Here is a 23381-nt window from a genome sequence, read left to right as displayed (position 1 = left end):
TTTCTATACTCCTCCACTGAGTAAGGGCAAATGGACAGCAACTCTTTTTTTAATAAAAATCTGAAAACCTTTCCAGAAGTATCTTTTATGTGAGAGGGCAATATGTTGTACATCCGGATACCTGAACTTCTTACACCTCTCTCATACATAGCACTTTGATGAGCATCTTCTCTAAAATTATTTCTGAATCTGGTTGGATATTGATGAAATGTTTCGCCTGTATTTAATTCGTTTATGTGTTTCTTTATAAAGCAGACTGTTTCTAGGATATATTGACTTGGTAGTGGTAGAATACCAAGTGCTTTAAAGTAGGGCCGACAACTTGTTCTAATTGATTCTCCCATCATCACCCTCAATGCCCACTTCTGCAATCTGAACACTTCCACTACACTACTAGAATTTCCCCAAAAAATTATTCCATAGTTTAAATGGGAGTGGAACAAAGCGAAATATACACTCTTCAGAGCCATTGAATCAAGAGAAGTTTTCAGGTTTCTCAGAACAAAAATTGCTGAGATTAGTTTTGTTTTCAGGCTATCCAGATGGGGTCTCCAAGAAAGATCAGAGTCAATCACCACCCCAAGTACTCTTATACTATTTACAGATTCTATTTTATGACCATCAATTTTCAAGCTGCCTTCTTTAGTAGTTCGGAAAGGTATTTCTTTAGTTTTATCCTTATTCAAAATCAACATATTGACTGATAGCCATTTTTGTAATTTAATAAGGGCTGTTTTGCTCTCTAGTTCAGCATTTGGCTGGCTATTGCTTTTCAGTAAGATGCTTACATCGTCCGCATACAAAACACTCCTAGCTGGATCAAGGTAGGAAGGCAAGTCATTTATATAGAGAACAAAAAGCAGGGGGCCTAGTACTGATCCCTGGGGGACCCCACTTCTTGTTCTCATCCAATCAGAATGATACTCATACAAGTGGGAGTCAATAACAACCTGCTGATACCTTTTATCAAAATATGAAAAGAACCATCTAAGGACAGCGCCATCAAATCCATACAGTTGCAGCTTGTTCATCATGATCTCAACATTTACCAGGTCGAAAGCTTCTGAGAGATCTGCTATCAACCCATACACTTTCATTTTTTTATCCACAGATGACAATATTTCATCTACAACCGAGAAAAGTGCATCGTTTATTGAGAAACCTGGCCGGAAACCAAATTGATTAGATGACAACAAACCTATTTGACTCAGATACTCTCTCATTCTTTCAAGCACTACATATTCAAAGATTTTTAGGAAAACAGGAGTGTTAGCGATAGGCCTATGGTTTTCTGGAAGCTCCTTTCTGCCTTCTTTATAAGTAGGAATTATTTTTGAAAATTTCAATTTTGATGGTACATGACCCTGAGTCATAGAGCTATTAAAAATTAATGTTAGCGGCTTTAATATATTTTCTGCTGATTTTTTTACCAGGTAGTTTGATATATTGAAACAATCGCAGGATTTTTTATTTTTTAAGGATTTAATTATTTTTTTTAATTCTTCACAACCTAAAGGCTTAAAGATTGAGAACCTCTGTTTACTTTTAAGATTCATATTGAATACTGAACGATAGTCCCATATATCCTTTTTTTCTAGGAGTGAATTTTGTATTTTTAATGGTGCATTAATAAAATAATTGTTCAATATATCAGCAGCCTCTTTTCCTCTTTTGATATTCCCTATTTCATTAGCAATACACATATCTGAGGTTAATTCCTGGTTTTTCGCTGATTCAAGCCTAACCAACTTCCAGATAGCTCTAACTTGATTAGAAGAATTTTTTATATAAGCAGTGGCGGCCTTTTTTTTAGCAACTTTCAAAACTTTCTTATAGATACTTTTGTAAATTTTATAATATATTTCAAAGCTAAGGTATCTAAATCCTGTATTTGTTTTGATATGAATGAGAGAGTCATTAAAATATTGAGTTTTAACAAGACAATTCAGAGTTTTCATCCTATCACTGGATATTCTAATGCCAGGAGTAATCCAGGGAATCTGATCTCTCTTTCTTTCCCTGCTAACTGATTTCTCTGGAACTGAGCTGTTGCAATGGTTAATGTAGGAGCTCATGAAATTGTCAAACATATTTTCAACATTATTTGAATCATATACTGCTTGCCAAGTCTCTTTTGATAGCCCGTCATTTAGAGCATTTATATTAGGTGTATCAATCACACGAAAACATTTCCTTTTCCCACATTTTGGTTTAACATATTTTTTATAATTTGATTTTGGTTTCTCTAATCCAAACTTAACACTACTTCCCTCATGATCCGTGAATGAGCAGGGAATTATTTCGCTGGAACACAGAGTTTGAGGATAATTGGATATAATATAATCAATTTCTGATGCTGTTTTTCTTGTGATACGTGTCTGGCCATCTGTCAACTTGTTCAATTTAAATGTAGATAATAGATTCTCAAATAACTTTTTATTTCTATCTTCTTTAAGAAAATCTATATTGAAATCGCCGCAAAGGCAAACCAATTTCATCCTCTCTCTTATGACTCTAGAAAGGACTGACCTGAGAAGCTCGATGAACACTTCAAAATTTGAATTTGGGGCCCTATATATGTTCAAGAATACCATTTTGTGAGACATATCATTCAATTTGAGCTCATTGGGAGAATTACATTGGGGAATTACATTGAGAAAAATGTACTCACATTAGTAAACATGGCATGATTGAGCACATAAATTCCATAAGGCTTAAGATGGACTTCAGCGTTGGATCTGGTGATCATGAGAATCAGAGCACGTTGGAACCATTTGGGACGGTTGATCCATGATACTTCAGCCAGTCTTATTCTAACGTCCTCATTCTGAAATGGAAAAGTTACCATTAATCATGAGGTGTGTACAGATATACGCGTCTCCAACACGCTCCCCGCACGCTCTGCACTCGCTCCGATCATGAACATTACGCGAGATGTTACACAAGGGTTCGATTGAGGTTCGAAATATGTTCCGATCTTTTCTTATTGTTGACTTTGCTACAACCTAACCTCACAAATGGGAAACGTTCAATCCAGATGATCAGGAAATACTAAATAAAATATTCTGACCAGAGGATTGCTGGGTAGCATAATAATAGATTATGTTAATGACATAATAGATTATAAAATGTATTCTTATGTAGTACATTACACCACAAAAATTTGCTGTTTTATGAGGATAGAACTAATAACTCATAAGTTGTAGCTGATTGCAAATAAAATATTCGGTTTTTTATGAAAAGTTTTTTTTTATATTAAAGTAGCATATCTAAATGACATTGAACTTATACCAAAAGACTAGTAGATTATGCCATTAAGCCTGGGAGGAAGCTCAAACAGAAGTAGATGATCTCCTATGATTCCTGCCCAAATGTTTACTGAAAACTGATGTTGTGGAAGATTAGGATTGATGGCATGAGGATTCTCAGCTGCCCAAATATGTTGGTTGTGGACGTTAACGATAGCTGTTCTTTAAAGTGTGCCTCGTCGGTAAATAAAACGGTTGTTAAAAAGTTTGGGTAAACAAGTTTTACTAAAAATCATCGGCAAATACCAGCACGGGGGATTCAGTCTCGTGGCAATAGAGTATGAACTTTCTGGAGGTGGTATAGATGTTATTTTTGCTCTTTTAGTATCTTCCAAATAATAGATTGAAATTAAACTGCACTGACAATTCTCTTGTGTTCTTCTTGGGATGTTCATAAATTTCATCAAGAACTTGTTCTTCTAACTCAACAGTCTTAGTAGATCAGGGTCTGCCTGCATAAATGTGATCTTTGGATATCAAAGAATCTGTCTCAGACAGACGTTGATGAATAGTGGCAAAAAACCTTGAACTTGGACATACTCGGTTAGGAAAGTTCTCTTGATACAAACGTCTTGCTTCAGTACTATTACAGTAGTGTTCCATTCCATACATTAAATGCATGTCAGCTAATTCGGAGTATGAATAATGTCTAAAATTACCTGGAATTTTTTAAAAAGTTAACACTTAACACAAAAGCAAAGTGAAATGGTTACAAATAACTGGTTAATAGGTTAAACAAAAAACACAGCGCAGCTACAGTAGGCCTAACTTACAGTTTGTTTTTTTGTTCAACAGTGAGCTAAAATATTTCTGAAAATAATTTTCAGCTGATAATTTCTTTCAAATATTTTTTATTCAAAACAAAATAAATCAGCTGTTTTGGAACAGCTGTTCTTAAAATCAATGTTCTATTTGCAATCAGCTACAACCTATGAGTTATTAGTTCTCTCCTCATAAAACAGCAAATTTTTGTGGTGTAATGTACTACATAAGAATACATTTTATCCAACTTTTATTCAAATTTAGTTTACACAGCTTACATCATTCTTTTTAGAATTAAATTCTCTACAATTTTTATTGCGAAAAATTATTTGTTTACTGGTCATTAAAGAAAGTTATTGGGCATCAAACGTAGAAGTCTGTGTTTTTCTACTTAATTTTTTTGGCATATTTCAACTTTTTTCTCAAAAACTACTCACACTACAGATTCCAGACTAGTTTTATTCGATTTCTCAGATATTTTTCCATATGAATCCAGCATAAGGTTTCCAAAAACTAGTCCCCAAACAATTCAGCATCGGTGTATTTCACCAGAGGAACTGAATTCCGGGCGAAATCTTTCACCCTGTATAGCTCGCTAATGAAGCGTTTATGGATATATGTTAATAGGAACTTCTCTTCTTATTTTTACCTCTTCTATCACGTATTAAATTATTTTACCATAATTATGGATCACCTTGTATAATAAATATTATTATTATTCCATTTATTTTAATGTTTTAATATAGAAGGTAATGTTTGTCATTGTTTCAAAAGGTGAAAACCTTGATTGGGAGTTCGATTTCTTTCTTCAAGATTCAAGATTCGTTTATTGTCAGAACTTTGAAAACAATAATGCAAGACATCGTCAAAAAAAAATACTAATGTTAAAAAAAATTCTAAATGCTAATATTCCGGTACATATTATTATAAATGCTTTTATAACTTTATATTATTTTATTTAATAATTAATTATCAATTTTGATAATTATTGAAGAGCTCGTTCCAAAACCTGCTACATCAATTTTTTCTGATTTTTATTTTTCAGGTTATATCTCATCAAAACATATGACTTTATCATTTGCTAGTATGTTTCTTTCCAAAACCTGCTTCTTAAAGCTGTAATCACCATTGAAACATTAATTTTTCTTCCAAAACCTGTCAAGTCAACTAGTCGTTTTTTCCAATCCATGCCATGTTTCTGCGCATGCGCAGTTTTATTTTTACAAAAATGGTTAGATAAATTGAATAACAACTTTAAAAATAATACATATTAGTCTTCTAATGATGAATTAACTCCCAGCGAGAATTCATTGGCACAGAGCAAACAGTGATTCAGCAACAGGTTTTCCCAATTTGCCAACAAATTATGTTTTTGACTTGGCAGGTTTTGGAATGAAGCTCTTCAATTTTATTTGCTAACACAGAGATCGTAACTATTAACAAACATTACAAACAAACACGTTGAACACGAATGCGCAACTATTGGTTAGTTTGACCAAGGAGCTTGCCAAGCTCGACCTCTGTTACACGCTCTTCTCGCGTTCTCCGGTCGAACCACTCTTGCTCCCCGGTCGATCATCAATCGCTCTGCTCGAGTGACGTTTGATTGCGGAGCAGAGCGAAAGTCTGTACGCACCTATAGACTATTGATCACTGACGGATGTTTACATTAGTCAAGTTTTCTTGACGCTTGTGTAAAACGAATTAAGTGAGTGAATTCAAACTAGTAGTTCTGTGAACAGTAGACCTGACGCAGTATTCTCATCCACAAGTACCAGATGTCAACTGTTTTAAATTATAACAAACTCGGTTCACGTTTGAATTTGTATTTCATATGATATAATTCATCCAGTTCCGTGATGATCTTCCTATCTGATGAAAATTAATTTTTCAGAATCAAAAATATTATAATTTCTCCAGCATTATTTAGTTCATTTGTTTATTTTTATTTACCTATTGAATTAGTTTTTTCGAATGTGAGAATATTGATACTGATGGGCACGCATAATAATACCATGACTGCAAAACAAAATGTTGAAACCAAAGACCTTAAAACTGCGATTAGACCAAATTAATTAAAAAAATGATAATAACTCAATCCTTTTAGATTATATTAGATTTAACATATCTTATCATACACATGATGAACATATGTGTTTGTCAACTTCCGTTCAATCTAATAGAATCTATAAGGATTGAGTTATAACCATTTTGTTGATAACTTTGGTGTAAACCCAGCTTAAAGATGCATACCTCTTTATTGTCTTTGATTGAAATTATAGACCTTATACAAATACAGTAATAGACTGACTTCTGTGTAATCACTTGTCAGATGATTTATGATGAATAATTCTTTAGTCTGATTTTTTCTCTAATATTGGCGTATGAAGGAGGCTCCTTTTCCCTTTTATATTATCCTTGAAATGCAAAATTTCCAAAATATACGTCGACACGCAATTTAAAAAGGAACATACCTGTCAAATTTCATGAAAATCTATTACCGCGTTTCGCCGTAAATGCTCAATATGTAAATATAAAAACATAATAAACATTTAAACATCAAGAGAAATGCCAAACCGTCGACTTGAATCTTAGACCTCACTTCGCTCGGTCAGTTGTTGTATGAATCAATAAAGAATAAAAAGAAGCATCAACCATGTCACAAAGTGAATTTTTGTGACGGATGGAGAGCCGTCGTCCAGCGAAAAATTAGCGAAATTATTCTATTTTAGAAGAGGAATAGGATCGTCTGCCGGATATATTTTGTTAGATTTGTAGTTGTGTATATACATTATCACCATCGCCGTCAACCCCTTTAAATTAGCAGCATTCGTATCACCAAAACGATAAGCGGCTACCGAGTCAGGTCAGTATCGCTCTTCATGAAATTTCTGGAATAGAAATATTGTTTACCGGCCTGAATTAGTGTAGCAATTAGTATCAGTGTCATCATTAGCTGCACCCTTATCATCAGCACTAGTGGATTCAAACCCTGTCACATGACTAGTGGCGTGATCGTCTTTTCAGACTCCCATTGGTCAGCAAGCCCTTTTCCCCCGGCCTCCTAACTTTCAGCGACCCGGTGTTGCTTCAAGAAGACCTGGGAGAGAGAGAAGCAGTTGTTCGGTGGTTGAGCGTGAGATCGGGTCGCGAATCTCCTCTCCTTACGACGTTACCGATACTAATTATTATTCTATCTTGTGTTAACATAGAATATTGTAGGTCGAGTTCCGAACAACTCGGAGTTAGAACTCCCTTGTGGGTTTGTCTTTCTTGTCAGCTATTTTTCCTAAATTCGTATCACTGGGAGTGAACGTGTTATCCTTGGTTTGAAGCCTGTAAGGGATCTCAAGTTTGTGCTACAAATAGTTGAGTGGGAAATTTAGCTAGGCTCTTAAGCAGATTATTTTTGAGGGCTTAATTCTTAAGTCTCAACTCTGTCGCTTCACGACGTTTAAGTTTAGTGCGGGAATTTGTTCGCTATTCTCCGTATTTAGTCCTGCAGTGATTCAGGTAACTGTATGTCAGGACTGGTCACTTGTGTGCATTTCCTCTTCTGTAATAAGGTAATCTCAGTTTTTAGGGATGTATTTTCCTTATTAATTTTCATACTATGGAGTGGCCCTGTATTTTAAATTCGCTTAGCAGTTTCTGACTTGCTGTAATTCCAAGTAGGAAAAGCCCAATCCTTTTCCTAGAGAACTCAGGTGCAGCTTGAGCTCGTCCTCGTCAAAGTTTCCAGACTGCGACATCCTTCCTCTTTCTCTCTCTTAACTTTCCCTATTCTATAATCCTTCTAGCTCTCAGTTACAGCTTGAGGACTTCCTCGCCGAAGTTTCTAGACTGCGGCATCCTTTCTCTTTCTCTCTCTTAACTTCCCCTATTCTATAATCCTTCCAGCTCTCAGGTACAGCTTGAGGACTTCCTCGTCGAAGTTTCTAGACTGCGACATCCTTTCTCTTTCTCTCTCTTAACTTTCCCTATTCTATAATCCTTCTAGCTCTCAGGTACAGCTTGAGAACGTCCTCGCCGAAGTCCCCAGACTGCGGTATCCTTTCTCTTACTTTCTCTTCACTTTCCTTATTCTAAAATCCTTCCTGCTCTCAGGTGCAGCTTGAGAACGTCCTTGTCGAAGTCACAGACTGCGACGCTTCCTGCTCTCAGGTACAGCTTGAGAACGTCCTCGTCGAAGTCACAGACTGCGACACTTCCTGCTCTCAGGTACAGCTTGAGAACGTCCTCGCCGAAGTCCCCAGACTGCAGCATCCTCTCTCTTACTTCTCTTCACTTTCCCTATTCTATAATCCTTCTAGCTCTCAGGTACAGCTTGAGAACGTCCTTGTTGAAGTCGCAGACTGCAACGCTTCCTGCTCTCAGGTGCAGCTTGAGAACGTCCTTGTCGAAGTCACAGACTGCGACGCTCCTGCTCTCAGGTACAGCTTGAGAACGTCCTTGTCGAAGTCACAGACTGCGACACTTTCTGCTCTCAGGTGCAGCTTGAGAACGTCCTTGTCGAAGTCACAGACTGCGACGCTTCCCACTCTCAGGTGCAGCTTGAGAACGTCCTTGTCGAAGTCACAGACTGCGACGCTTCCCACTCTAAGGTGCAGCTTGAGAACGTCCTTGTCGAAGTCACAGACTGCGACGCTTCGTGCTCTCTGGTACAGCTTGAGAACGTCCTTGTTGAAGTCACAGACTGCAACGCTTCCTGCTCTCAGGTGCAGCTTGAGAACGTCCTTGTCGAAGTCACAGACTGCGACGCTTCCTGCTCTCAGGTACAGCTTGAGAACGTCCTCGTCGAAGTCACAGACTGCGACACTTCCTGCTCTCAGGTACAGCTTGAGAACGTCCTCGCCGAAGTCCCCAGACTGCAGCATCCTCTCTCTTACTTTCTCTTCACTTTCCCTATTCTATAATCCTTCTAGCTCTCAGGTACAGCTTGAGAACGTCCTTGTTGAAGTCGCAGACTGCAACGCTTCCTGCTCTCAGGTGCAGCTTGAGAACGTCCTTGTCGAAGTCACAGACTGCGACGCTTCCTGCTCTCAGGTACAGCTTGAGAACGTCCTTGTCGAAGTCACAGACTGCGACACTTTCTGCTCTCAGGTGCAGCTTGAGAACGTCCTTGTCGAAGTCACAGACTGCGACGCTTCCCACTCTCAGGTGCAGCTTGAGAACGTTCTTGTCGAAGTCACAGACTGCGACGCTTCCTGCTCTCAGGTACAGCTTGAGAACGTCCTTGTTGAAGTCACAGACTGCAACGCTTCCTGCTCTCAGGTACAGCTTGAGAACGTCCTCGCTGAAGTCCCCAGACTGCGGCATCCTCTCTCTTTCTTCCTCTTAATTTTTCCTGCCCTGTATAGCGCGAGATCTCAGTTCCAGACTAGAGATCGTTCCCGTCGCGGTCCTCAGACCAGCGAGAGGTGTAGGAAACCTTATGTAGAGCAGGATCTCAGTCACAGATTAGAGATCGACCCAGTCGCGGTTCTCAGTCCAGTGAGAAGATTAGGGGAATCCTTGTAAACCCTTCCCCATCCTCTCATAATAGTCGACATACCGACTATTAATTTAAAAGCGTTTCGGACGATTGAGAGTGACTCCCATACCCTTAAGGGCAGTTACAGATTGGCCCTTAATAACCGGCGCGCTGTCATCAGATTAGCGCGGAAATCCTGTTTAGCAGTTTCAGAATTGCTGAAAATCCTTTCGCAGCTGCAGGCTCGCGATTCAGAAATCCGACACTCGAAACCTCATCCTTTGAGCTTTAGTTATCATAAAATTGTAATTGATATACTCTATTTAGCTAGCAGGTTCAGCTTGCTGACAACTATATCGCGATTCACAGATTGCGAGTTATTGAACCAAACCCCATTAGTTACAGGAAGGAACAATCCTATTAACGAATCTCCATTCCCCAGGCCCGATAAAATATTCCCCATACCTCAAACTCGGTATACCATATCCTGTACCTTATACCACTTACGCCTCTCCAATCATATTGATCTAATACCGGGTGCGCAGGTTCAGTCTGCACACCGACAGCCCGCAGTCTCAGATTGCGAAAACCGTAACAAAAATTCTATATCATTCCTTGTTAAATCCCATCCCGAGTTCCTCCACCTACAACCTTTTTTCCGGGCTTGCAGGTACAGCTTTGCTCGCCGTCAACTCGCAGTTGGTTCAGATTGCGTACTACCTTTACAAATATAATTATTTGTGGGGATCTGATATCCGGATCCGTATCCTTGGTTAAGGTTACCTCAATTCTCCCTAACACCCAACCTGAATTCCAAGAGCTGAGGGCCGAATCGGCCAACAACAGCACGGGCACACACTCTTCCCTTCAAATTAAATACCTCCCGCCAAAGACAGAGGGTCAAGAATCAGGACAAGGGGAGAAGTGTAGGTCCAGTACCTCCACCAGTCAATATGGTCACCGACCCCAACCCATACCCGACTGTAGCTAGTCCGCGTCGTAGCAATACTTCGCAATTATTAGAAAACCTAGAGGGTGGAATAGGACATTCTAATAAAACTGACGTCTCCGAACGTGGGGCTAAGACGTCTGGCGCCCAAGTAGATCGTGAGCAAAGGTTAAGTAAACCCCAGTGCACAATGTCGGAACGGGGAGAGGAGTCTACACTCCAAGAGTATGAGGAGGACCAGGGAGATCACGAGACAGACACCACAGAGCGAGAAACCGACCCTCGAGTGTCGTGGGTGTACCGGCTGAGTAAGGAGGAAGCGGTCAGCTACCTGGAGAGTTTTGGCCTGTCGGCAGCGGGGACTCTGATGGAGCTGAGGAGGAGGATGGTTGAACACCATCGGTCCCGGACCGCTGCGACCTCTCAGACTCGCTGGGACGATGCTATCCCAGGCACAAGCTGCGTCTACTCCGAGCCGTCCCTCCACAACAGAGTGAATCGACCAACAGGTATAGAGCCGGCACCACACCGCTCTTCAGGCACGTATAGTCAGGGCGCTGTATGTGATAAGGTGAGAAGTTGGAATTTACGTTTTGATGGTGTATCAGATGCTCCCAGTTTTATTGAGAGGCTCACTGAACTTCAGAGCGCATATGGGATATCCGGGGAACAATCTCTTATAGCCCTACCAGAGCTGATGGAGAGAGGGGCCCTACTCTGGATGCGGAATCGTCGCTCCCAGTGGAGGACGTGGGCTGACTTTGTAGAGGCGTTTAAACTCCGATACTATCCCCATACTTATAGTGACGGTCTTGAAAGTCAAATCATTGCAAGGAAGCAGAGGGAGGGCGAACCGGCTGATGAGTATGTTGAAGCCCTACTCACTTTAATGAGGAGATTAGGAAGTTATGACGGGGATAGGATATATCAGAGGGTGTATCAGAATTTATTACCCAGATATAAGTTACATGTCCGAAGTGTAGGAGCCCAAAACATAGACCAACTGTTAGATATAACTAGGGAATATGAGGCAATCCGTGCTGAAGAAAAGCACTCTAGGTTGTCCTCACGGAATACCAAAATCGAGGACAATAAACGGGGAGAAAATTCAGCTAAGGCAACTACTAAGCCACGGGAGACTAAAGCGATAGAAGAGAGTAGTACTAGTCAGGGTCCTGTGTGCTGGAATTGTAAAAAGACAGGACATTGGAGGTCAACTTGCCCCGAGCTTTCTAAGTGTAAGGAATGTGGGAAAAATCATGATCAGTGTAACTGTAAGTCCCAGAGTAAAAGATCGTCGGGAAATTCAGTAATTCATTCAACAAAGATTTTAAGCCCCAGAACCGTGTCAGGAGATACACGGACTTTCATTGATGTGAGTTTGGCGAACCATAAATTTGTCGCTTTGATTGATACAGGATCGGAAAAATCCTACATCAGTACACAAGTTCTGAGAGCATTAGAACGTGAGGGGTCGGTAAAGAAAGAAAACTGCACACATAAAGCGATACTCGCTGATGGGAAGTCTGCTCTCCTCTCGATAAAAGTTTTTACCCAATGGAAAATAGAAAATATTTCTGTTTCTTTCCAGGCTGTAGTGATGGAAGGCCTTAAGCCTGACGTGTTGCTAGGAGTGTCATTTATGATTCAGCATAATTTAACTATCAATATGAGGCATAATAGAGTAGAATGGGAACCAGAGATAGTGGGAGCTATATGTGGTAGTAAGAGTTCAGCGAATACTTCTAAGGTGTCGACTGTAGCTGCCGTTAGACCAAGTAGGAAGGTCGGAGATAACGGGGTGTACATGTACGTAGGAGTAGAGGGGGTGGACCTGAATGCCGCTATAGATACCTCATCTCAAAAGTCATACGTTTCTAGTGAGATCGCGAAACGTCTTAAGATAGAAGGAGAGAGCACTTTACCGGTCACTGTATGTGGCAAGGAGTATAAGTGGCAAGTGTCAGTTGTCCCAGATATTGAACCTCGTATGATTTTAGGAGTGGAAAATCTGCGTAAGATGGGAGCTGTATTAGAAATGCAACCCCAGGGAGTCCGATTACGGAGTAGGGAAGGGGAAGGTAGGTTATCAGTTGTCTCTGAGCAGGAGAAATTCGATAATTTTCTGGAAGAAGAAATCCGGAAATTCTCTTCACTCCCAGGACGGACCCATATCTTGACACACAAAATAAAACTCCAGGAAGGAGTTGAACCCTTCAGACTTCGTCCCTATCCCAGGAACCCTATCATGCAAAAAGTGATTGATGAGGAAGTCGATACAATGCTTGAACAGGGAGTCATAGAACCCAGCTGTAGCTCGTGGAGTTCTCCTATCTTATTAGTAAAAAAATCGAATGGGAAAATTAGGTTTTGTATTGATTTTCGTAAACTTAATTCTGTGACTCATAGAGATGCTTACCCCCTCCCAAATATGACTGGTATTTTAGACAGGCTTCGCGATGCTAAGTATATATCTACTATTGATTTGAAGAGTGGTTATTGGCAAGTTCCGTTAGATGAGGAGAGTAAAGAATTGACTGCTTTCATAGTGCCGGGCAGAGGTCTATTTCAATTTAAAGTGATGCCTTTCGGCTTACACTCAGCTGGAGCTACCTTTCAACGTTTGCTAGATCAGGTGATAGGGCCTAAACTCGAACCGTATGCGTTTGCGTACTTAGACGATGTGGTAGTATTAGAGGAGACTCTTGAATCCTATAGAGAACATCTCGCAGAGGTTTTCCAGAGGTTGAGAGACGCAGGTCTAATTATAAATAAAGATAAGTGCAATTTTCTGAAATCTGAGCTGAAATACTTAGGTCATATTGTGACAGAGCAAGGCCTCCGTACCGACCCGGAAACGATTAGGGCTGTTAGAGATTTCCCTACCCCGCAGCGTGTTAAGTCTCTCAGGAGCTTCCTAGGGTTAGCCTCCTGGTACTGTAGGTTCGTCCCTAATTTTTCAGAGATAGCAAATCCGTTACATCGTTTGTTAAAGTTGAAGGTGAATTGGCAGTGGGGAGAAGAGGAGGAAACGGCATTTCAGAAAATCAAAGATGCTTTAACCTGTGCCCCAGTATTAACCTACCCTCATTTTGAGTTGCCCTTTGTGATTCAGACCGATGCCTCCGACGAAGGGTTGGGAGCTGTCTTGACTCAGGAGATTAATGGTGAGGAGAAAGTTATTGCTTATGCGAGTAGGGGTTTAAGAGGTCCCGAAGTCCGATATACCACAACCGAGAAAGAGTGTCTAGCTGTGATATATGCCCTGAGAAAATTCAAGTCATATGTGGAAGGTTACGAAATTACTGTGATTACCGAACATCAGTCCTTGAAGTGGTTGCATGCCATTCCCCATCCCACTGGTCGTTTAGCACGATGGGTAATGGAAATGCAACAATATAATTTGAAAATAAAATATAGGAAAGGGAAGTTCAACATAGTTCCAGATGTACTCTCATGCACCCCCTGTAAGGAGGAGCTCACTTCGGGAGAAACGAACTCTGAGGGCGGGGTGGCCCCTATCGCTATTGGTCGAGAGAACGACGATAGCTGGGTAAAGAAAATTAAATCATTACTGATTGCAGACCCCGAGAAATTCCCCGACTATACAGTTAGAGATGGGTTGTTGTATAGACATATTTGGCCTAGGAGGCGGCTCCAGGAAGAGCAGAGTGCTGAGGGGTGGAAGCTTTGTGTCCCAGTGAGCTGTCGCTCTGAAGTTTTACAACAAAATCATAATGCTCCAACCGCGGGTCACTTTGGCATATATCGTACATATGACAAGATAGCGCGCCTATATTACTGGCCTGGATTGTTTAATGATGTTGCCAACTATGTTCGGAGGTGTGATGACTGCATAAAGATTAAGGTAGAACAGAGGACCCCATATGGTCGCAAGAAAAATCCCCGTAAATTGTTTCACCCTTGGGAGACTGTCAGTACTGACTTAGTCGGCCCATTACCCCGTTCCAAGTTAGGACACCGTTACATAGTCGTGTTTCAAGATCAGTTCACTAAGTGGACGGAAGTGGCCGCCTTATCTAAAGCAGATAGCGCAGGAGTCACGAAAGCTTTCCGTGAATTGATTGTCACACGGTATGGAGCACCTAGGATGCTCATTTGTGACAATGGAACCCAATACACTAGCAAGTATTTTCGCTCGTATTGTGAGGATAATGGCGTAAATGTGTTTCTCACCCCCCCCCATATTCTCCTAGTTGTAATCCTACTGAAAGAGTAAACCGTGTACTCAAAACTATGATACAAATCTTTGTAGGAGAGAACCACTCGGATTGGGACCGATATTTAAGAGAATTTTGTTTTGCGATGAATACAACTATTCATCAAGGCACCCAATATACTCCAGCTTATCTCAACTTTGGTAGGGAATTGAGGGCTCCAGGTGAGTCCACATTCGAGTCTCAAGACGATCCACGTACGCAGGGTTTTGAAAGTAGTCAGGCCACGCTACAGAAAAAAATTAAGGTATTAATTCAAACCAGGAAAATTGTAGTGGATAATTTGGATAAAGCATATAGGGATGCTAGCCGTTATTATAATCTTCGGAGGCGAGATGTTAAGTTATCCCCAGGTCAGTTGATATATAAGAGAGAACATTATTTATCTTCGGGAGTTGACCAGTTTGCCGCGAAACTCGCTCCAAAGTTCTCAGGCCCCTGGGAGGTGGTTGAGATATTGAGTCCTACAGTAGTGAAGGTTAAAGTAGCAGAGAATAAATCTGTGACTGTTCATGTAAAAGACAATAAGTTGTTACCCCCATGTGTAGAGGAGGAGGAGGAGGAGTCTCGCTCAGAAGAACAGGCGAACGCAAATTGCGTTGGTGGAGTGAAGTGCGGGTTGCCTATATTAGCCTTAGACGGTGCAAGGTGCGGGGGAAGCACTTTATTCAACTAGTTATTACGTTTCCCGTTAGATGCCGTGACAGGGTTGATTCACTGGTTTCTTGCTCCTTCTCTCGTTGACGCATCGCATAAGACGTTCGAACCTTTTCTTTCAGGATATTTTTGTTATCTGTTTATTGTAGGGTTGCTTTTATTGCGTTCCCGATAATGATAATCTTGTCTTTCTACACTGTCGTTACCTGAATATTTTTGTATAAGCCCATCTAGTCGTCTTTCTATTGCTTCAGTAGTGCTTCGACTCTCTTAGCAGTATGGCGCCTCATCTTGGTCCACTTGATCGCTTTTTATCCATCGCTGAAATGCGTTCCCGTAATGTGAAAAGTAGGGAGGATGCGGTGTGGTTGTAGCCGGTATTCCTGACGTCGCCTTGTACGTTCAATGCAATTCCCCCCCCCCCACCTCCTTAGTAGGAGTGGGGTGTCACAAAGTGAATTTTTGTGACGGATGGAGAGCCGTCGTCCAGCGAAAAATTAGCGAAATTATTCTATTTTAGAAGAGGAATAGGATCGTCCGCCGGATATATTTTGTTAGATTTGTAGTTGTGTATATACATTTTCACCATCGCCGTCAACCCCTTTAAATTAGCAGCATTCGTATCATCAAAACGATAAGCGGCTACCGAGTCGGGTCAGTATCGCTCTTCATGAAATTTCTGGAATAGAAATATTGTTTACCAGCCTGAATTAGTGTAGCAATTAGTATCAGTGTCATCATTAGCTGTACCCTTATCATCAGCACTAGTGGATTCAAACCCTGTCACATGACTAGTGGCGTGATCGTCTTTTCAGACTCCCATTGGTCAGCAAGCCCTTTTCCCCCGGCCTCCTAACTTTCAGTGACCCGGTGTTGCTTCAAGAAGACCTGGGAGAGAGAGAAGCAGTTGTTCGGTGGTTGAGCGTGAGATCGGGTCGCGAATCTCCTCTCCTTACGACATTACCGATACTAATTATTATTCTATCTTGTGTTAACATAGAATATTGTAGGTCGAGTTCCGAACAACTCGGAGTAAGAACTCCCTTGTGGGTTTGTCTTTCTTGTCAGCTATTTTTCCTAAATTCGTATCACTGGGAGTGAACGTGTTATCCTTGGTTTGAAGCCTGTAAGGGATCTCAAGTTTGTGCTACGAATAGTTGAGTGGGAAATTTAGCTAGGCTCTTAAGCAGATTATTTTTGAGGGCTTAATTCTTAAGTCTCAACTCTGTCGCTTCACGACGCTTAAGTTTAGTGCGGGAATTTGTTCGCTATTCTCCGTATTTAGTCCTGCAGTGATTCAGGTAACTGTATGTCAGGACTGGTCACTTGTGTGCATTTCCTCTTCTGTAATAAGGTAATCTCAGTTTTTAGGGATGTATTTTCCTTATTAATTACATACTATAGAGTGGCCCTGTATTTTAAATTCGCTTAGCAGTTTCTGACTTGCTGTAATTCCAAGTAGGAAAAGCCCAATCCTTTTCCTAGAGAACTCAGGTGCAGCTTGAGCTTGTCCTCGTCGAAGTTTCCAGACTGCGACATCCTTTCTATTTCTCTCTCTAAACTTTCCCTATTCTATAATCCTTCTAGCTCTCAGGTACAGCTTGAGGACTTCCTCGCCGAAGTTTCTAGACTGCGACATCCTTTCTCTTTCTCTCTCTTAACTTTCCCTATTCTATAATCCTTCCAGCTCTCAGGTACAGCTTGAGGACTTCCTCGTCGAAGTTTCTAGACTGCGACATCCTTTCTCTTTCTCTCTCTTAACTTTCCCTATTCTATAATCCTTCTAGCTCTCAAGTACAGCTAGAGAACGTCCTCGCCGAAGTCCCCAGACTGCGGTATCCTTTCTCTTACTTTCTCTTCACTTTCCTTATTCTAAAATCCTTCCTGCTCTCAGGTGCAGCTTGAGAACGTCCTTGTCGAAGTCACAGACTGCGACGCTTCCCACTCTCAGGTGCAGCTTGAAAACGTCTTTGTTGAAGTCACAGACTGCGACGCTTCCTGCTCTCAGGTGCAGCTTGAGAACGACCTTGTTGAAGTCACAGACTGCAACGCTTCCTGCTCTCAGGTACAACTTGAGAACGTCCTTGTCGAAGTCACAGACTGCGACGCTTCCTGCTCTCAGGTGCAGCTTGAGAACGTCCTTGTCGAAGTCACAGACTGCGACGCTTCCCACTATCAGGTGCAGCTTGAGAACGTCCTTGTCGAAGTCACAGACTGCGACGCTTCCTGCTCCCAGGTGCAGCTTGAGAACGACCTTGTCGAAGTCACAGACTGCGACGCTTCCCTCTCTCAGGTGCAGCTTGAGAACGTCCTTGTCGAAGTCACAGACTGCGACGCTTCCCACTCTCAGGTGCAGCTTGAGAACGTCCTTGTCGAAGTCACAGAATGCGACGCTTCGTGCTCTCAGGTACAGCTTGAGAACGTCCTCGTCGAAGTCACAGACTGCGACACTTCCTGCTCTCAGGTACAGCTTGAGAACGTCCTCGCCGAAGTCCCCAGACTGCGGCATCCTTTCTCTTACTTTCTCTTCACTTTCCCTATTCTATAATCCTTCTAGCTCTCAGGTACAGCTTGAGAACGTCCTTGTTGAAGTCACAGACTGCAACGCTTCCTGCTCTCAGGTGTAGCTTGAGAACGTCCTTGTCGAAGTCACAGACTGCGACGCTTCCCACTCTCAGGTGCAGCTTGAAAACGTCTTTGTTGAAGTCACAGACTGCGACGCTTCCTGCTCTCAGGTGCAGCTTGAGAACGACCTTGTTGAAGTCACAGACTGCAACGCTTCCTGCTCTCAGGTACAACTTGAGAACGTCCTGTCGAAGTCACAGACTGCGACGCTTCTGCTCTCAGGTGCAGCTTGAGAACGTCCTTGTCGAAGTCACAGACTGCGACGCTTCCCACTCTCAGGTGCAGCTTGAGAACGTCCTTGTCGAAGTCACAGACTGCGACGCTTCCTGCTCCAGGTGCAGCTTGAGAACGACCTTGTCGAAGTCACAGACTGCGACGCTTCCCTCTCTCAGGTGCAGCTTGAGAACGTCCTTGTCGAAGTCACAGACTGCGACGCTTCCCACTCTCAGGTGCAGCTTGAGAACGTCCTTGTCGAAGTCACAGAATGCGACGCTTCGTGCTCTCAGGTACAGCTTGAGAACGTCCTCGTCGAAGTCACAGACTGCGACACTTCCTGCTCTCAGGTACAGCTTGAGAACGTCCTCGCCGAAGTCCCCAGACTGCGGCATCCTTTCTCTTACTTTCTCTTCACTTTCCCTATTCTATAATCCTTCTAGCTCTCAGGTACAGCTTGAGAACGTCCTTGTTGAAGTCACAGACTGCAACGCTTCCTGCTCTCAGGTGCAGCTTGAGAACGTCCTTGTCGAAGTCACAGACTGCGACGCTTCCTGCTCTCAGGTACAGCTTGAGAACGTCCTTGTTGAAGTCACAGACTGCGACGCTTCCTGCTCTCAGGTGCAGCTTGAGAACGTCCTTGTCGAAGTCACAGACTGCAACGCTTCCTGCTCTCAGGTGCAGCTTGAGAACGTCCTTGTCGAAGTCACAGACTGCGACGCTTCCTGCTCTCAGGTGCAGCTTGAGAACGTCCTTGTTGAAGTCACAGACTGCAACGCTTCCTGCTCTCAGGTGCAGCTTGAGAACGTCCTTGTCGAAGTCACAGACTGCAACGCTTCCTGCTCTCAGGTGCAGCTTGAGAACGTCCTTGTCGAAGTCACAGACTGCAACGCTTCCTGCTCTCAGGTGCAGCTTGAGAACGTCCTTGTCGAAGTCACAGACTGCAACGCTTCCTGCTCTCAGGTGCAGCTTGAGAACGTCCTTGTCGAAGTCACAGACTGCGACGCTTCCTGCTCTCAGGTGCAGCTTGAGAACGTCCTTGTTGAAGTCACAGACTGCGACGCTTCCTGCTCTCAGGTACAGCTTGAGAACGTCCTTGTCGAAGTCACAGACTGCGACGCTTCCTGCTCTCAGGTACAGCTTGAGAACGTCCTCGCCGAAGTCCCCAGACTGCGGCATCCTTTCTCTTACTTTCTCTTCACTTTCCCTATTCTATAATCCTTCTAGCTCTCAGGTACAGCTTGAGAACGTCCTTGTTGAAGTCACAGACTGCAACGCTTCCTGCTCTCAGGTGCAGCTTGAGAACGTCCTTGTCGAAGTCACAGACTGCGACGCTTCCTGCTCTCAGGTGCAGCTTGAGAACGTCTTCGTCGAAGTCACAGACTGCAACGCTTCCTGCTCTCAGGTGCAGCTTGAGAACGTCCTCGCCGAAGTCCCCAGACTGCGGCATCCTTTCTCTTACTTTCTCTTCACTTTCCCTATTCTATAATCCTTCTAGCTCTCAGGTACAGCTTGAGAACGTCCTTGTCGAAGTCACAGACTGCGACGCTTCCCACTCTCAGGTGCAGCTTGAGAACGTCCTTGTCGAAGTCACAGACTGCGACGCTTCCTGCTCTCAGGTACAGCTTGAGAACGTCCTTGTCGAAGTCACAGACTGCGACGCTTCCCACTCTCAGGTGCAGCTTGAGAACGTCCTTGTCGAAGTCACAGACTGCGACGCTTCCTGCTCTCAGGTACAGCTTGAGAACGTCCTCGTCGAAGTCACAGACTGCGACACTTCCTGCTCTCAGGTACAGCTTGAGAACGTCCTCGCCGAAGTCCCCAGACTGCGGCATCCTTTCTCTTACTTTCTCTTCACTTTCCCTATTCTATAATCCTTCTAGCTCTCAGGTACAGCTTGAGAACGTCCTTGTTGAAGTCACAGACTGCAACGCTTCCTGCTCTCAGGTGCAGCTTGAGAACGTCCTTGTCGAAGTCACAGACTGCGACGCTTCCTGCTCTCAGGTACAGCTTGAGAACGTCTTCGTCGAAGTCACAGACTGCGACACTTCCTGCTCTCAGGTACAGCTTGAGAACGTCCTCGCCGAAGTCCCCAGACTGCGGCATCCTTTCTCTTACTTTCTCTTCACTTTCCCTATTCTATAATCCTTCTAGCTCTCAGGTACAGCTTGAGAACGTCCTTGTGAAGTCACAGACTGCAACGCTTCCTGCTCTCAGGTGCAGCTTGAGAACGTCCTTGTCGAAGTCACAGACTGCGACGCTTCCTGCTCTCAGGTACAGCTTGAGAACGTCCTTGTCGAAGTCACAGACTGCGACACTTCCGGCTCTCAGGTGCAGCTTGAGAACGTCCTTGTCGAAGTCACAGACTGCGACGCTTCCCACTCTCAGGTGCAGCTTGAGAACGTCCTTGTCGAAGTCACAGACTGCAACGCTTCCTGCTCTCAGGTACAGCTTGAGAACGTCCTTGTCGAAGTCACAGACTGCGACACTTCCGGCTCTCAGGTGCAGCTTGAGAACGTCCTCGCTGAAGTCCCCAGACTGCGGCATCCTCTCTCTTTCTTCCTCTTAATTTTTCCTGCCCTGTATAGCGCGAGATCTCAGTTCCAGACTAGAGATCGTTCCCGTCGCGGTCCTCAGACCAGCGAGAGGTGTAGGAAACCTTATGTAGAGCAGGATCTCAGTCACAGATTAGAGATCGACCCAGTCGCGGTTCTCAGACCAGCAAGAAGATTAGGAGAATCCTTGTAAACCCTTCCCTATCCTCTCATAATAGTCGACATACTGACTATCAATTTAAAAGCGTTTCGGACTATTGAGAGTGATTCCCATACCCTTAAGGGCAGTTACAGATTGGCCCTTAATAACCGGCGCCCTGTCATCAGATTAGCGCGGAAATCCTGTTTAGCAGTTTCAGAATTGCTGAAAATCCTTTCGCAGCTGCAGGCTCGCGATTCAGGAATCCGACACCCGAAACCTCATCCTTTGAGCTTTAGTTATCATAAAATTGTAATTGATATACTTTATTTAGCTAGCAGGTTCAGCTTGCTGAGAACTATATCGCGATTCACAGATCGCGAGTTATTGAACCAAACCCCATTAGTTACAGGAAGGAACAATCCTATTAACGAATCTCCATTCCCCAGGCCCGATAAAATATTCCCTATACCTCAAACTCGATATACCATATCCTGTACCTTATACCACTTACGCCTCTCCAATCATATTGATCTAATACCGGGTGCGCAGGTTCAGTCTGCACACCGACAGCCCGCAGTCTCAGATTGCGAAAACCGTAACAAAAATTCTATATCATTCCTTGTTAAATCCCATCCCGAGTTCCTCCACCTACAACCTTTATTCCGGGCTTGCAGGTACAGCTTTGCTCGCCGTCAACTCGCAGTTGGTTCAGATTGCGTACTACCTTTACAAATATAATTATTTGTGGGGATCTGATATCCGGATCCGTATCCTTGGTTAAGGTTACCTCAATTCTCCCTAACACCCAACCTGAATTCCAAGAGCCGAGGGCCGAATCGGCCAACAACGGCACGGGCACACACTCTTCCCTTCAAATTAAATACCTCCCGCCAAAGACAGACAAGGGGAGAAGTGTAGGTCCAGTACCTCCACCATACGGTCACCGACCCCGACCCATACCCGACTGTAGCTAGTCCGCGTCGTAGCAATACTTCGCAATTATTAGAAAACCTAGAGGGTGGAATAGGACATTCTAATAACCAAAACACCAACAATTAAGAGAAAGTAATCAGAAAGTTTTCGTAATCTCCAAATTACTTGAGTAATGAATGCATGAGCTAACTTAATATATTTTTTCATATTTATATATTTTTAGTGAAATTGAATTTGATAATATTAGTTTCTGAGACTATAGTGAGGTGCACGTTATAATGGCAGTGGAGAAAGATGGCAGAACAAAATTGCCAAACCTCTGTCTGGTCAATGCCTTCTATAGAAGGCTTCTACAGAAGCTGATACAGGTTTATTGATGTAATATTGAATGCTCATTATCGTTTAAATGATCAATTATATTTCATTAAGCAAGAAATTACATTTTTCAATAATTAAATAATTAAAATGGAATATTTTGTTAATTAATTATTAATTCTACATTTCTACAACACCATCTGGCAACAGAGCGAAGCAAAAAAGAGAATGCTTTGTTGAATGATAGACAAGGATGGCAAGAGCATTGCTAATCAAATCCTGTTATTATCACGTGGACCTCCCTAAAGTTTTTCATATTTTTCAAAATTTTGAGTGATATTTGACCGAGTGAAGTGAGGTCTAAGATTCAAGTCGACGGTTTGGCATTTCTCTTAATGTTTGAATGTTTAAATGTTTATATGTTGCGCATTTACGGCGAAACGCGGTGATAGATTTTCATGAAATTCAACAGGTATGTTACTTTTCCAATTGCGCGTCGACGTATAGTATACAAGGTTTTTGGAAATTTTGCATTTCAAGGATAATATAAGAGGAAAAAGGAGCCTCCTTCATACGCCAATATTAGAGTAAAATCGGACTATAGAATTATAAATCAGCTGACAAGTGATTACACAGATGTGTGGAGCAGCCAGTCTATAGTTTCATTGCTGTATTTCCATAAGGTCTATAGTTTCAATCAGGTACTTGTGGATGAGAATACTGCGCGAGGTCTACTGTTCACAGAACTACTAGTTAGTTTGTGAAACGAGATTGATAATATTTAACATGAGAAAAAATTGTATGTTATCATTCGTGAGAGTTGAAAATTTGTAATTCGATTATGGGTATCTTACCTTGTTGATAATGTTCTGTCCACAATGGCAGTAAAAGAAGACTAGAAAGGAAGAAAATGTCACGAAGCAGAATGCGAAGATTCGTATCACAACCACATTTGTCTGAAAATAAAAGACATGAGTTTAGAATTATAATAATGAATTTTATTTCTCAGGAAGCACAATGCAACTTTACTGGGATGCTTAGGATCCACTGATGCCTTTAGCTGCATTCACACCGGAGTTAATAACTCAAAAGTTATTAACTTGACTGAATCGTCAAAAATTTCTCTTGACAAAAGTTAATAACTCATTTCCCCAACAGAAAATTCCTTGTTATTAACAAGATCTTGTTATCAATATAATTGACTCCCATAT

The 23381-nt window shown here is 42.5% G+C and overlaps 1 protein-coding gene across 1 annotated transcript in view; it reads right to left on the bottom strand.

Moving 5' to 3' along the window:
* The window catches only part of LOC111054017, a 38029-nt gene that overhangs the window by 4069 nt on the left and 10579 nt on the right, over positions 1-23381 (bottom strand). Inside the window, exons 4-5 of the mRNA XM_039424766.1 lie at positions 23025-23126; positions 2672-2827 (exon numbers count right to left, since the gene is read on the bottom strand). Coding sequence (XP_039280700.1) covers positions 2672-2827; positions 23025-23126 — 258 coding nt within the window. The remainder of the gene's footprint in view (positions 1-2671; positions 2828-23024; positions 23127-23381) is intronic.

The sequence above is a fragment of the Nilaparvata lugens genome, chromosome 3 (genome assembly GCF_014356525.2).
Source record: "Nilaparvata lugens isolate BPH chromosome 3, ASM1435652v1, whole genome shotgun sequence".
Taxonomy (NCBI): domain Eukaryota; kingdom Metazoa; phylum Arthropoda; class Insecta; order Hemiptera; family Delphacidae; genus Nilaparvata; species Nilaparvata lugens.
Note: the sequence above shows the minus strand (reverse complement) of the source record. Positions and strands in the feature narration are given on the sequence as shown.